This window comes from Prosopis cineraria, unplaced genomic scaffold (assembly GCF_029017545.1).
Source record: "Prosopis cineraria cultivar Desert tree isolate PC_DT_omini unplaced genomic scaffold, ASM2901754v1 PC15, whole genome shotgun sequence".
In the NCBI taxonomy this organism is placed as follows: domain Eukaryota; kingdom Viridiplantae; phylum Streptophyta; class Magnoliopsida; order Fabales; family Fabaceae; genus Prosopis; species Prosopis cineraria.
In genome coordinates, this window is record NW_026555346.1 from 3,435,750 (window position 1) to 3,450,808 (window position 15,059).

The 15,059-nt window shown below is 34.9% G+C and overlaps 2 protein-coding genes across 3 annotated transcripts; one reads left to right on the forward strand and one right to left on the reverse strand.

Annotated features, from left to right (window-relative positions):
* Positions 1-3,243: 3,243 nt before the first annotated feature.
* On the forward strand, positions 3,244-8,874 carry LOC129294436 (uncharacterized). 2 transcript variants are annotated; one of them, XR_008589390.1, is made up of 7 exons: positions 3,244-3,544; positions 3,760-4,578; positions 4,755-5,509; positions 5,601-5,690; positions 6,885-7,646; positions 8,065-8,370; positions 8,667-8,874. XR_008589390.1 is itself a non-coding variant. In XM_054932815.1 (6 exons), exons 2-6 carry the CDS (start codon positions 4,461-4,463, stop codon positions 8,206-8,208), a joined length of 1,869 nt encoding a protein of 622 aa, XP_054788790.1. In that variant the 5' UTR covers positions 3,244-3,544; positions 3,760-4,460; the 3' UTR covers positions 8,209-8,642. The 2 variants fall into 2 exon arrangements, 1 of the variants encoding a protein (XP_054788790.1); XM_054932815.1 differs by lacking the exon at positions 8,667-8,874 and having other exon boundaries at positions 8,065-8,642.
* A 2,303-nt stretch (positions 8,875-11,177) lies between these two features.
* On the reverse strand, positions 11,178-15,059 carry LOC129294144 (uncharacterized). The gene is made up of 4 exons (XM_054932291.1): positions 14,487-15,059; positions 14,288-14,375; positions 12,553-12,705; positions 11,178-11,482 (listed from the first exon to the last, which is right to left on the reverse strand). Exons 1-4 carry the CDS (start codon positions 14,617-14,619, stop codon positions 11,449-11,451), a joined length of 408 nt encoding a protein of 135 aa, XP_054788266.1. The 5' UTR covers positions 14,620-15,059; the 3' UTR covers positions 11,178-11,448.

Here is a 15,059-nt window from a genome sequence, read left to right on the forward strand (position 1 = left end):
TCTCATTTTTTATTTTCAAAACCTGTTTTATAATACAGTTTTTAAAATTATTTTTTGAAACAAAATAAAATGAAAATTCTTTAGATTATATCAATTAAAAAATGGACTGATGGTGATAATCATAAGTAGTTAATGATGATAATTAATAATAGAAATTAATTAAGGTAACTATAATTTTCAATAATAAAAATAAAAACAAAAATAATTTGAAATTGTTTATATTTTTTGTTTTAAAAACAAAAAATGAAAATAATTTTGTAATCAATTAAATGAAAAACACTTATTCAGATAATTTTTTTAAATTTTTTTATTTTCAAAAACAAAGAAACAGTCTCAAAAAATAGAAAATAAACAGGGTTTTAATGACCCCAGCCAGCCAGGCATATAAGTCACGAAAATGAATGCTAGTATAGAGACAGCTTAAAGTATCTTGCCATTCACTGGAGACGGGGATGAACGCCAGTGCAGAGAACTTTTTAAAATAGAGGAGACAACTCAAATACAATTGTCACAAAAAGTTGTCTGTTAAAAGTAAATTTAAACAATCGCATTTTTGGGTAACAACATTTCAGACGAGTATAGCTTAGAATGCTGACAAGTTCGATTTTTAAAGGTCTGGCTCTTATAAGCTCAGCTTTTAAAGGCCTAGGCCTTTGAACCCGGTTATTTATTTTTAATTTTTTTTTGAAACTCGACTCTTATGTAAAGGGCTCGTGGTCGAGTCCGGAAGCCTTGTTCAAAAAAAATAAAAAAATAAAATGAAATTAAACATTATAAATTAATTAAAAAATCACATTTTTGGAAAACAACATTTCAGACCATGCGAGTGTAGCTGAGAATACTGACAGGCTCAATTTTTAAGGGTCTGGCTCTTATAAGCTCGGCCCTTAAAGGCCTAGGCTTTTGAGCCCGGTTATTTATTTTCAATCTCTTTTTTGAGACTCGGCCCTTATGTAAAGGGCTCATGGCCGAGCCCGGAAGCCTTGTTCAAAAAAATAAAAAAAATTAAAATAAAATTAAACATTATAAATTAATTAAAATATTTTAAAATTAAAAAAAATTAAAATCCACACAATATTTTAAAAATTAGATAATATATTTAGAAGTCTAAACAACACACATTCATCAATTAAAACCTAAATCCTCCTTATCCTCATTATCTACAAATAAAATATTAAATCCTTCAAATATAAGTGTACTTGTTCAAGATGGAGATAAAAATTCAATATCAATTACCTTTACAATTTATTCTTGATCACCTACAATAAATATTAATCAAATTATGTCATTATCAATTAAATATATGTATGTATGTGTACATATATATATAAAATAATCAGACTTGTCAGGGCTTAAAGGTCGCTCGAGCTCGAGCCCTTTTTTATAGAGCTTATCAGGATCAGACTCTCAAACTTGATTTATTAAAAAAAAAAAATTTTAAAGCTTAAATTTTTATTTGGATAGGACATATAAGTCCGGCCCTTACCCTCCACATTCCATGCAAGCACTTGATTGAAGCGGGGACGTATCCACGTAATTGAAAGAGGGGCAATTGGTCTTATGAAATTTGCAAAACTACACTTCTTTTTTGTCAAAATTACACTTGCCACTTTAAAATTGCAGTTGCCTTGCCACGTGAAAAATTAATTATTCCACATTTTTTTAGAATTATCAAACACACGTATTTAAAAATGCTGTTTACTCTTGTATTTATTATAAAAATAATTTTATGACGTAAATGAAATTAAGATATGTTTTAAACTTCATGTATGATTTATTTATATATTATTTTAATTAATATTTAGAATTATATATTTTTTAAAATATTAATATTTATATTTGACATAAATATTGCATCTATTACTATTTTCTTTTTTGAGTTCGCCGCTGGCTTGGACTTAGGGTGTGTTTGGATTTTTATTGTAAAAACTGATTATTAAACTGTGATGATATTTGAATAAATTTTTAGAAATTGGCTATGATAAAGTTGTGATCTTTGAATAATTTTTCAAAATTAATTTTAATTGGATAATTCTCCTATTTAAAGTGACAAGCTAATAATGTTTAAACTTAATTTTTTAAATTGGAACAAATTTTAGTTTGTTCCAATTGAAGTTTGAAAAAATTAGAGAGTTTGAATAAAATTTTTTAAAATCATAATTTTAAATTCAAAATTGATTCTAGAAAGATACCCAAGCAGGTCGTTAACGCGAAATAACTATCTTTGCAACTTTAAATTTACTCTTGCACGACTTGAGTAGGAATTACGGCAATTAATTTCTAAACACGGATCAAGTTTCCTACACAAGCCATCTTCGTAATGGGTTTTTTATTTTTTTTTTATTTTTTTAACCGTCTTTATCAACATGCCTCTATTAAAGATATATTCAGAATTTTTCTTGTGGGGGGGGGGGGGAGGGGGATCTTCTCGCGTCTCCTTTTCGTTTCTCCTTCATTTTTCCCATAAACAATGTTAATGTCTTGCATATAATAAAAAAATTAAAAAGTTACATGAAACTTTGGAAGGTTTAAAGCTAGTTAATTTTTTTTCGCATGTTTCCTGGAATGTTCTTCTGACCAGACAACAAAAAGAGATAATCTTGCTTTGAAAATACAAAAATCCCTCCATAGAGATTCCACACTCCTTTCAGATGTTACATAAAAATGAGGATCATGTTTTCAGCAAGCATAAAATGAAAACAAAAGAAAAATCATCTACGTAATTGATATTTAATAATCTATTAATATATCATACGTTCGTGGTATAGAAGCACACAAGTACGAGTACAAGCGAGATAAAGCATGCGTGGACGAGACACCGTATTTTACAAAATATAAGATATACTCTTAACAACGCGGTTGATGTGGGGTGCAGAGCTTATTCACCATTCGCTGTGGTCAAGGAGAATTTGTAGGTCATGTGTCAACATTTTAGGGCTTGGTCAAAAAAAAAAAAAAGAATTTAGGGCTTAGTTTAAAGAAATCCGTTCGTTATGGTCAAGGAGGATTTGTAGACCATGTATGATTATATCAACAATTCGGGGCTTTGTTAAATGAACACCAAAAAAAAAAAAATGAGGCCTCAGATAAAAAGATGACAAAAACAAAAAAGAAAGCCTCAATGGTCGAGGGAGGTCCGGGGGAAGTCGTGAAGGGCAAGGCTATATCACCAAGGAACGCAAAAAAGACAGAAAAATAATTTAAAATATATGGAAAAAAAGGATTTAAGATTTGTTGGAGCTTGGAAGGAGAGGCTCTTCTTCATGCGTTTGATACTGAGTATCCGAAACTAACAGAAATTATACCTTCTCTCGCGTTCTCTCTCACTCGGCCCGCACCCCTACACATCGCACTCTTTCAGAACAAAACCCTATTTTCCTCTCCGAATACGATAACCCCATTTCGCTCTACCACAGTCATACTTGTTTTATTTTTATCTATAATTCTTTCACTGAAAACGCATCCCTTTCAATCGGCAATTCGCTTGGCGGTTTTTGATAACGGTTACGTTTTCTATCATCCATCATCAATCTCTGCGTTTTGGGTTAGTTATTTGCTCCTCTATCTTGCTCTCTTCCCCTTTTTATCGGAGCACTTTCGCTTTCTAATTTTTCTGTAATTTCCCCTATTCCTCCCTGCTCTAACCCTAGGTCCTGGATGTTTTGCATACTCATCAACAATGACCATGCATAGGTTCTAGGGTTTCAATTCTCGATTTTTTTTTCCTGCGTTTGACTCTAAACTTCACGTCTCTGCTAGGGCTTTTTGGCGTCTTAAAATGCGTTGGTGCTCTGGCCTGTTTATCAATATTTAGACTCTTCTGTTGGTGTCTGGACTCCCAATTGTTTGTTCTCTCTTAGCTGGACGAATGAAGCGTCTCTGAGTATCTTACAGCCGTCTGCAAATCCATCTTTATTTGAAGATGGAGGCGTAGAGAAGCTTTTTCTTCCAACATTGCCTTCCATTACACTCTCCCTTGTTTGGGCATGCGAGCGAAGATATGTTCTCTGCTTGACTGGAGAATTTGTTGGAGGATTCCTTGACTTCTTTATACATACATTAGTGTATTTATGTAGCAGTTGCTGCCTTAAATCTGTGAAAACTTTGATGAGCAATTGGTTGTTTGGCTCGGAAGATTGTAGATTTTGTGTGGGAGCCTAACAAATCTTGCCTGATTATTCTTCTGGGGTAGTGCTTCTCTGAAGTTAAGCCTCTGTTAATCAACTATTGGTGGATATTGATTCGTCCATTAGTCCAATTTTAGAGCGGTAGTGCTACTGTTGCCATTTGGCGTCTGTGCTTAAACGGATCATTCTTGACTGGTTGTGGCGTATTGGAGAAATATGAAGGGTTAGGGTTACAACCAATAGTTGCGTGCAGAAGTGTAGTATTTTGCTCAAGGGGGGTAGGGGTGTTGAAGAAGGTGCACGTGCCTTTTGTGTAAGTTTTGATCATGTTCAATGTTCGTTATGGAACGAAGTGAACCTGCATTAATTCCAGAATGGTTGAGAAGTGCTGGCAGTGTCACTGGGGCTGGCAATTCAGCCCACCATTCTGCAACTTCATCTACTCACTCAGGTATTTTATTATTAATTCTTTACTCACTACACGTTGTTTAATTTCCAACTTAGGCTTTTTCTAAGACATTCCTTTGAATGCATCATCAATGCATGCGCCAAATTTAGTTGTTTGGAATTCATGCTAAAGCATTATCAGTATAAAAAAGTCATAACAGTGTAATCATTTTTGTGTAGATGCTTCATCTGCTGCTCAACCCACAAGGAACAGGTCTTCTAAGAGTATTAATGATTTTGATAGCCCACGCTCTGCATTTCTTGAACGTTCATCTTCATCAAATTCTCGGAGGAGTTCCACCAATGGTTCCACCAAGCATGCGTACAGTAATTTCAACAGAAATCACCGTGACAAGGACCGTGATAGAGAGAAAGAGAGACTGAATTTTGGAGATCACTGGGATCGTGACTCTTCAGATTCTTTGATTAACCTTTTTTCTGGAAGAGTAGAAAGGGACACCTTGCGGCGCTCTCAATCTATGGTTTCCAGGAAACAGAGTGATCTTTTGCCTAGAAGAGTTGCAGTTGATGCAAAAACTGGGGGCAACAGCAACCATAATAATGGCAATGGCTTACTATCTGGGGCTAGTATTGGCAGTAGCATTCAAAAAGCAGTGTTCGATAAGGATTTTCCCTCACTTGGATCTGAAGAGAAGCAGGGGATATCTGAAATAGGACGAGTTTCATCGTCTGGTTTGGCTGCTGCGTCAAGTCAAAGTCTACCTGTTGGTAGTTCAGCTTTAATTGGTGGGGAGGGATGGACATCTGCACTAGCAGAGGTGCCTTCAATAATTGGAAGCAATAGTACCGGATCTCTAACCATGCAACAACCTGCTTCTACAACTTCTGGGCCTGCAGCTCTGAGTACAACAGCTTGTCTTAATATGGCTGAAGCATTGGCTCAAACTCCATCCCGTGCTCGTTCTACTCCCCAGGTAACCCTGGGTAACTGTCTCATTTTTTTCAATCATTATAATGGTTCAACTGCATATGTGGTTAAGTTAATAGCATCTTTTTTCATTTTAGGTGTCAGTCAAAACTCAAAGGCTTGAGGAACTGGCCATTAAGCAATCAAGACAATTAATTCCCGTAACACCGTCAATGCCCAAAGCTTCGGTAAGAAAATTGATTTTGAAATATTATTTTATGGGGCATATATTGCTGTTTTGTGACTTCTGTTTGTAGATTTATCGTGTATTTTGATCTTTAATAACACGTCTATAGTCTGGATCCCCATATATTTTTGGTTTTTTTTCCCTATATATAACTGATTGTGTACGTGGAATGCTTTTGGAGGTGGGTTGGGAATGAGACATGGCTGTATTGATATGCAGTTACAATGATTGCCAATAAAATGATGCATGGAAAGAGAAAAACAGCTGAAACGAGTATATTGAAAACTATATTTCTCTTTTCATTCCAAATTTTGTTTGCTATTATGTTCTTATTATTTACTACTTACCATGTTCCAGTCTTGATATAATGCTTCACCACAAACTAATTTGGTTGCACTCAACTGCCAACGTATTTCTGCGAGTTAATATTATTGCAAATAAGTGTTTCATTATATAGTGATTGCTTCGCTTTTGTTGCATTGGGTGATGTGGTTTTTGGCTAAAAACGTTGGTTTCTTCATTGGTGGAACTACTTTGGCTTTATATTAGGGCAAATAAATGTAATTTTTGACATCTTGCTTGGCTTTCTCTAACTTAAGCATGCTTAGCCTGTGTTTTTGACATTGCGTGTTCAATGTACATTTGGAAAGAACATGTTTTGCCTCTTTTATTTGATTGTTTCTTCTCATACAAGTTACAAGCTCTTTATTTGTTACCTATTCTCATCATAGAATAGCCATGTGAAGAGGTGTTCTTGGGATCCCTCGTTTTATTAAGTTGTATTATAATAATATTATTATGATATCTTTCATTTTAATGTTATAGTATTTGTATTTCTGTCTTCCGCATGATGGGTGACTGATTGCAATTTGAGTTCTTAATTATGAATCATGAATCGAGTTTGATATGTGGCAGAATTGGTTGATTAGCCGTTACATTTTTTTCTTGTGGTAAAAGAATTATATTATTTAGCTAAATTCATGTGGTGAAGCATATTAGAAGTAGTTGTCTCATTTTATTGCCATTTTTTTGTGTTGATATTGATAGGCTAGAACTTTTTTGATGTATGGATGAATAAAATTTTAAAGTTCAATCATTTGTGTTAGGTGCCACTTTTTTAATTGATAGACAGCGGTTTGTATTTTTAGTTTCTACAATTGAATACTTGGTAATTTCGTGAGACTTTCCCACTCAGGTTCTTACTTCTTCTGAGAAGTTAAAGCCCAAAACAGCAGTCAGAACTCCTGAGCTGAATGTTGTTGGCAAGAGTGGGCTACAGCAACCCGCCTTATCACACATTTCTAATCTATCCATTCGTGGTGGAAATGCTAAGTCAGATGCTCCAAAGACATCTGGGAAATTTACTGATCTTAAATCAGTGGTGTGGGAAAATGGTCTTTCCCCCACTTCTAAGGATGTTTCATCTCCAACAAATTTTTCTAACATCAGATCTGGGAATAATCTTGCTACTGTTTCTGCACCTTTGAGGAACCCCAATAATCTGAAATCTTCCACAGACCGGAAGCCAACAACACTGGATCCAAAATTGGGTTCCACTATGGATAAGAAGCCTTCCTTGTCTCAAGTACAGAGTCGCAATGATTTCTTCAATCTCATTAAGAAGAAAACTCTGATGAACTCCTCTACTGGTAATACTGATTCTGCCCCCCTGCTTTCGTCTCCCACAATGGAAAAATCTTCTGAATTAGCTGGGGATGTAGTCAGTCCTGCTTCATGTCCTCAAGCTCTTAGAAATGTTGCTGAAGTGACTATTAATGGTGATGCCCATGAAGAGGCTCGCAGGTTACCTGATGGTGAAGAGAAATATTCAGTTCAAAGTGATACTGTGTATCCTGATGAGGAAGAGGCTGCATTCCTTCGTTCTCTTGGGTGGGAGGAAAATTCTGGTGAGGATGAAGGCCTTACAGAAGAGGAGATCAATGCCTTCTATCAGGAAGTGAGCAACACTTACTCCTCCTTTAGTTTTTCTGTTTTTTGGGATCATTATAAATTGGAACTGTAAAATTTCTTTGTTTATCTATGATCTAGGTGGGCAATCCGTATTGCAAAGTACAGCTGGCTAGAAGTTTTGTATATTATGTATTCTGTATGTGGTCATGCTTGCATCAATTTATTTGCCTTTTATAGAGCTTTTCTTTTGCCAAGGTTGCTTTGTCATGAGTGGCTGTAGTCAATTATAATTCTGTGCCCTACAAAATAATATTGGTCGAATTGCTAACTGCTGTGATTAAGTGGGGTGAATATTTGTACTGGAGTTTCAAGTTTTTATTTACCAAAATGCCTCGGCAGAAATTTGTTGCTGTGATCAACAAAAATCAGGTTTGCTTATTTTTTGTTGACTTTCTGTTTTCCAGTTCATGAAGTTGGGGCCTGCTGCCACATTCAAGCTATGCCAAGGCATGCAGCCAAAGCTGTCCAAGTTGTTTGAACCTTACGCAACTAACTTGTGTGGAGCATCAGCTGAATCAAGCTCTTCTGATTCTGGATCCGATGCTTGATATACTGTTTTATCGTGGATAATAGATCCAAAATTCAATTTTTGATGGCAGATGGCTAGTTACGTTCTTCCCTTTCGCTTTGAAAGAAGGCTGATGATGTGGGTTGAAGGAAGAGGGTGGGTTTTGAAACCTGCATTTTGCAAATATGGCAATAAGTCACAGGTGCCTCAATCCTGCCTGCATAACCTTTTTTACCTTTTTAGTTAAAACTTATAGGTTGGTTGGCTAGGCATAGCGTAGGGGATATTTTGTCTGCTTTGAAGGCGCTGGGCAATTTCATCTTTTGGGGTATTTTGATCTTTTATTTCTTTCAAGAGGGTTTGATTTTACATGATAAAGTTTACGATGTTTTTGGTCAATTTTACGGGAAAAAAAGGAATTGAAGTTTACTTTTAATCTTAGATCATGTTGGTATGATATTTGCCATATTTTAAGCCCTTGTACATTTCTATTTACAGTTATAGAAAGATGGGCCAAAATCACATGAACGGGGGAAAAATACGTCAAGGTGGGGGTCAAGGTCCACGCGCATGAAAAAGAACTAAAGAGGAGATATACGGATTTTTCTTATTTTATTTTTTATAATAATGAGTTATTAAACACAACTATCCATATTCACTTTATTCGTAAGTTGGAAGTCTCGGGTAAAAATGATTCCGGTATTAACTAGGTTCTGATACGTAAGGTAGGATAAATCAATTAGATTTTCTCAACAATAATCTCATTTAACCAAGTCAAGAGGAGAATCTCCGGTGACAGAATAATGCCTGATTAAATCTAATTAATGGACATAGTAGACTGAATAAAATTATAACTGTAACAGAATCTGACAGTTTCTAATGTTGAGGGAATAAACAACTAAAAATAATTAAAAAAATAAAAAAAAAACAAAATAATTTGAGACCAAGTTGTACACATTTCTTCTTCCTACAGTGCGTGAGTAATGGTCTATCACATCTCTCCCTTTGAATATCACCTTGCTCTCTGAAAAATGGACAGTAAGTCATTATCTACCCAAGTAGCATCTTCAAGTAGGCATGCCAAACCAGGTGTAAAAAAAAAAAAAAGAAAACAGGAGGCATGCCAACACTTTAAGAATATGTCCAGAATTCTGGCGGTGATCCAGTACACGGTTGCAGTAGGAGTTCCCATTCATCAGAAATTGGAAGAGGAGCTGGAGAAGATGGTGGTGGTAAAACATCATGTGCAAGGTAAAGCAAAAAAAAAAAAAAAAATCAAAGACTGGATGAATCTTCACATCTTTGGGAGTTCCCGCACGTTAACTTTGACTCCTTTTTTTTTTTTTTTAAAAAAGAATGATTGAGAGGTCATCTTATGCTGCCTATTTAGCCATTCCAATCCATTTTATTTTTATCGTAAAAATACTTTCAAGAATTATTTAAGTCTTCAACCTCTTCTCTTTCATATAATATAAAGTACATTACTCTTACTTCCCATGTATTCTATCTCAATCATCAATTCGTTTATTAAATTCAAGAAATTTTTTATCACTAATAGCATATCTCCAAAGCTTCTCCATTTAAGGACAAAAATCGATGAGTCATCTTAAATTTTTTTCATGCCGAACAAATAGAAAAAGAGGCCAAAAAGGTTGCAAAAGTCGAAAGAGACTATGATACCATAAAAGCAGAGAAAATTGAAAAAAAAAATGTATCTATTATCATTAATATAGAAATAATATATAATTACTTTTGATCTCAATATCATTTTGAGATGAATGAAGTTTTAGATTATTATAATTATATTTTATGTCGACAAGTAAAGTTATTTTTCATATATAATTTTTAAAATTTTAAAACTCTTTTTAGGCTTGGATGAAACCCACTTGGGGATACCTGGCCATGCTGAGCCGAGGATGCATGATTATCAAGGAGATCTTTTAATTTTATCTGAAATTAAAAGATAAGGAATATGTTAAAATAATACTATACAACGCAAAAACAAGGCATACCATTTTATAATTTTATAAAATTGTATAATTTTATAATTTTATTATTTTAAATATCATTTTATACAATGCAAAAATAAGGCAAACCATTTTATAATTTTCCGGAATATTATTTTTCATTCTAATATAATATTATTTTTCAAGAAACGTGTTAGATAAATATAATCATATTTTCATTGATAAATATTTAATTACTGTTTCGTTACCAAACCTAACCATGTACGGAATTGCTGAAGCTGAGTACTAAATATTTATTGTACTAGAAAAAAGGCTAGATCAATTTCAGCTTGATCAAGCCCGTGAACTCTAATAGATATAAATGTAATACTTCCCCCAGTACTTTGTCTGATAAAAGCATTTCGTCTCAATTGAATTTTGTCACATATTTATATGCACCAAAGCCAATGATTTTAAAACTAGATTGGACCAAATGATTTTAAAACTAGATTGGACCAAACGGTCTAACTAATCAAATTGCTAGCTAATCACTCCACTAATTCAATTTAAATCATCTAGCTGTTTTAACTATAAGGCTAGAATAAAACACTCTTCAAAAAATTTTAGACCACAAATCGCTTAAAAACTATGAATCAGAGCGGCGAAATTGAAATGTCCAAATTTCATATTTTCAAGTTATGGATCAATTTCATATTTTTTTCATATTTATATTATTATATATAAATATTTTTTTAATTTAATTATTATATCATCAGTTCAACTATTAATCTAACTGATTAGATCATACAAACTATAAACCGTTAGCCTTTTCAATTCAACATCCTCCTTGATTCTAAGAACATCCCCAAAAAACCAAAAAACAAAACAAAGCCTTCTTGAGTAATAATTTCTCTGCCAAGTAATATAAATCCAACGCTACTTGATGCTAGTATCCTGATCCAAACCTTGACCAGTGTCATGTTCGAATGCAACCACCTGTTTGTGCGAAAAGGGCTATAATAAGGGAACTTCCAAGCTTCAAATAAACAATTGATGCGGAGGATCAATAACTTGGTCATGTATGCCTCGCATTCAGAAATTAGGGGGAAAACGAAAGGAGTTTGATCCCCAAGGAAAACCAACAAATGACTGGATTAAGCCGAATAACGATCAATCTACGTAACAAGTAGTATAAACCTACTTCGATACTCAATATTGTTTGCAAAATTTACGTTTATTATTTACAAGAGAAAACTGTTTCCCATTTCACGTGAACAGGGCGATACACGCCTCCCGGAAGAATTTGAAGCTCCCAACGATTTACGGAGTTCGCCTTATTCGGCATGGGAAGTCCAATAAACCAGTCCACTGCAAGCAACGTGGTTTAAATTAGCATGCAAGCAAACAAAGAGAAATATGGGGCGAGGTTGCTTAAGTTACAAAGAGAAATATGATCAACCAAGATTTGGAAAAATCTCACCTAGTTTTATGATCAATTCATGTCTTCTTGAAACTTTTTAAGCGATACATTAGAAAGTAAAAGACTACGCTTTAAGAGAAGGACCTCAACAGAACAAGGTTCATTTAATTTGATTTCCAAACTGTTTAAAAAATTCTAAGAGAAATTAATCATTTAGTTCCTATAGTTTTGACCCAGTTGTAACTTACTCCATAAACTTTGACTCGTTATAACTTAGTCCCTAAAGTTTTGATTCAGTTGTAAATCAATCCCTAAACTTTGTCTTTTACAATTTAAACCTTGAAATTTCAACCCCTTAAATATTGGTCCCTATATTTTAAAAAATAAAATTATAAAGATTAAAAATATTTTAAAATTTATTACTAATATCTTAAATTACTAAATCCTGTAAATATTAAAAGTTTAAAACATTTTTAATCTTTATAATTTTATTTTTTAAAATATAGGTACCAATGTTTAAGAAGTTGAAACTACAAAAACTAAATTGCAAGAGGCAAAGTTCAAAGACTGATTTACAACTGAGTCAATACTTCAGGAACTAAGTTATAACTAATTAAAGTTTAGAAACTGAGTTACAACTTCGTTAAAACCACAAGGACCAAATGATCAATTTTTTCAAAATTCTATTTAAAAATGGAAAAAGTGAGAAAACTGCAGAAATGCATATCTTAATGGTAAATAGTTATCTTTCTAAAATTTAATCTATAATTCTGTTCACTTTGAGAAAATTATGCAGAAAACAGACTTTCAATGTTCGCTTCCTAGAACTCTCAATTCATATGATTTTCGAAAGTCTTACAACTCAAAATTCTCTAAAAATCCAATGAACTAAGTGATGCCAGACCTGATGCATTAAAACCGGAGGCAAGAAGTTCTCAGGACAGTAATAAGCTCTCAAGCAGGGGAAAGAGAGATAAAAGGAAACCGATTAATAGTTAAAGGTCAAAATAATACTTGCCTGATCAAGACGAACACACACTGCAAAACACCAGCAGCTCCAGTCCATACTGGAGGGGCAGATTTATCAATTGAATCTTGTATCAGAAAACCCACTGATCCGGCTAAAGAAATGAAGGATATGACGTAAGCAATGAAGAGCCATAGCTTCAGTCTGTTTAAAAAAGGGTGTTAAAGGTCAGATCTAAATAAAAGACAGCCCAAGGGTAAACCAGCATGTTATTTATTTTCTCAGTTGAAATCACAACCTAATAACAGATTATGGACAGAAAGATGGCCTGCAGATATCAATTTTTAAATGTGAAATGATGCCTATAGAAACACTAAAAAATAATACTAATAGGTGCATTTTGTTTTCACAAAAAAAAAAAAAAGCTTTATCAAACCAAGTTACAAATACTTGGCGGCAGCCACTGGGAGAGGAAACCCGGTGGGGTCACTGGAGGAAAAATTATCAACCACGACATTATCTCAATACATTCTTCCCAGGTCAGAAGTCTGGTGACTCTGAATCATAGCTTAAATTGCAGTTTTGCTACTGCTAATATGTAAGGAAAGAAAATATGGCTTGTCTAAAGTAAATAAGGACACCCATAATCTCAGATCACTTTCCGTATTATCTCTTGCATGGACCAAGCTAACACTGTAATTTCCATGTGACCCAATTTATGGCACAGCTGGGACCTCATTGCACGTGTTTTTTTAAGATAGCGTTCTTTACCATTGACATTTATTCATGTTGGCACAATTTTGGTCTGAAAATGATTTACTTATATCTAACAGATGGACATTTTTCAACCCTTCCGAATTTCAGGTGACCGCTTGCAACTTTCAAGCAATGAATGTGGTAAATTAGCGCATAAAAGCCCGGATCTAGTGATCTTCTGAAGCCAAGATGTATTTGTTCTTGTCAGATGCTAGGTTGAACACCTGAGACACACAACTTGAGAAATCTTTGGACGCTACAGCACTGCTTACATGAACATTAGGAAACTTCAATATTGCCGGCAAAGTTATACAAAAACCAACTCCAATCACCAATATAATCATCACCGCGCTCTGTTTTTCAGACCTCAACCTAAACACAAGAAAACTATAAATTTACAACAAAAAGGTGTGTTTCATATATAGTTAACAAAATGTTCACCAATCCAGTAACCGGACAACGACCACATTTTCCTGCTTCTATGTTCTTCACTCAAGCATCATTAGAATACAATTCGCCAATTAGCCGCAGTCAAGCCTTCTGGAAAATTGACAAGGGCTTCTGGCTTCTTTTTCTTTTCTTTTGTTTTTTGTTTTTCAATTGTTGTGCTATGAAAGACAAAACTGAAGCAGCCTAAAGAAAAGATATGTAGATATTATCAATCAATCGTCAGTTTGCACCTTTCAGAAGTTTTTAATTTAGATGGTGTCAATGGAATCACCAATCATACAAATCCAGAGAAGTTCGCACTTCGGCACTTCCCCGTTTTGAATATATTACTATAAGACTATTGGATGCTTCGAATGGACTAATAGACATTTTTTAAACTGCCGGCATGATGGCGATCGATTTTGGCCATAATTAGGAGCTTTTGCACCTTGAATTGAGTTAAGAGGAAATACGAAAATCAACTGGAGAACTAAACAACTAAAACCAACAGCCAGCCACCGCCGCAGTAAAAAAGGAAGGAAGAAACAAAGAAAGAAACGAAAACAGGAAGAAGCGAGCCAAAATGGGATAAATTACATACCTCCACTCGCCTTCGTCGTAGGGAGAATAATTGATGTCTTCTTTCCTAACGCAGTTGAACATCAAAGCCGCCAAAGATGCGAAAATTCCTTAATCCATGAAAGGGGAAAATCATAAGACGCGCAATACAAACCCTAGCAGGTAAGAATAACGTGTTAAAAAAAAAAACGGAAATATATAGGGAGTAAAATCGCGCGAACCAGGAAGGTAATGAAGGAACGACACCTTGACGGAGCTGCATACGACGGCGTCAACCCAGATCCACCAGCCTGCGCCGAAGACGGCGCCTGCAACACCAGGCCCAAATATTGCCCATAATTCCATTAATTCCATGTTCTCTTTCTTCTCTTTTTCAATGATCCTTGGTTTCTTGCTTCACGACCACGCCGAAACCAAGCATGCCTTTTCAGCGGCAGCCTTCTCTGCTACACAGGCTGGTGCTGGATGCTTGATTTCTCCGACTGATTAAACTTGGTGCTGCTGCGACTTGTTGGTGTTGTTTTAAGTGGTACTGTGACCCCGTTTCTGCGTTGCTATCCGTTTCCAGCGGGAACGCTGGTCCGGCCTTATTGACGACCCGCCCGGCTTGTAAGGATTCAAATTTTAGAGTTGGTGAAATGACCAACCTACAGGTTACGAGTTGGGTTACAGCAGGTCATGACTCGTGACGTGAGCTTAACAGTGTGGGCTACTGTAACCAGAATTCTGTCAGGAAGAGGACTCTCCTTTTCTTCTCTCTTCTTTTCTCTTCACTTCTCCCACCTCCATCCTTC

Bases quoted from the DNA above. Each gene is read 5' to 3' on its own strand.
- LOC129294436 (XM_054932815.1), top strand. From the start codon at position 4,461: ATGTTCGTTATGGAACGAAGTGAACCTGCATTAATTCCAGAATGGTTG. The intron at 5,510-5,600 runs GTAACCCTGGGT...TTTTCATTTTAG, and splicing joins GTGCTCGTTCTACTCCCCAG to GTGTCAGTCAAAACTCAAAG. The intron at 5,691-6,884 runs GTAAGAAAATTG...TTTCCCACTCAG, and splicing joins CGTCAATGCCCAAAGCTTCG to GTTCTTACTTCTTCTGAGAA.
- LOC129294144 (XM_054932291.1), bottom strand. From the start codon at position 14,619: ATGGAATTAATGGAATTATGGGCAATATTTGGGCCTGGTGTTGCAGGC. The intron at 14,376-14,486 runs GTTCGCGCGATT...TCATGGATTAAG, and splicing joins GTTCCTTCATTACCTTCCTG to GAATTTTCGCATCTTTGGCG. The intron at 11,483-12,552 runs GCAAGTATTATT...CGTTGCTTGCAG, and splicing joins TGTGTGTTCGTCTTGATCAG to TGGACTGGTTTATTGGACTT.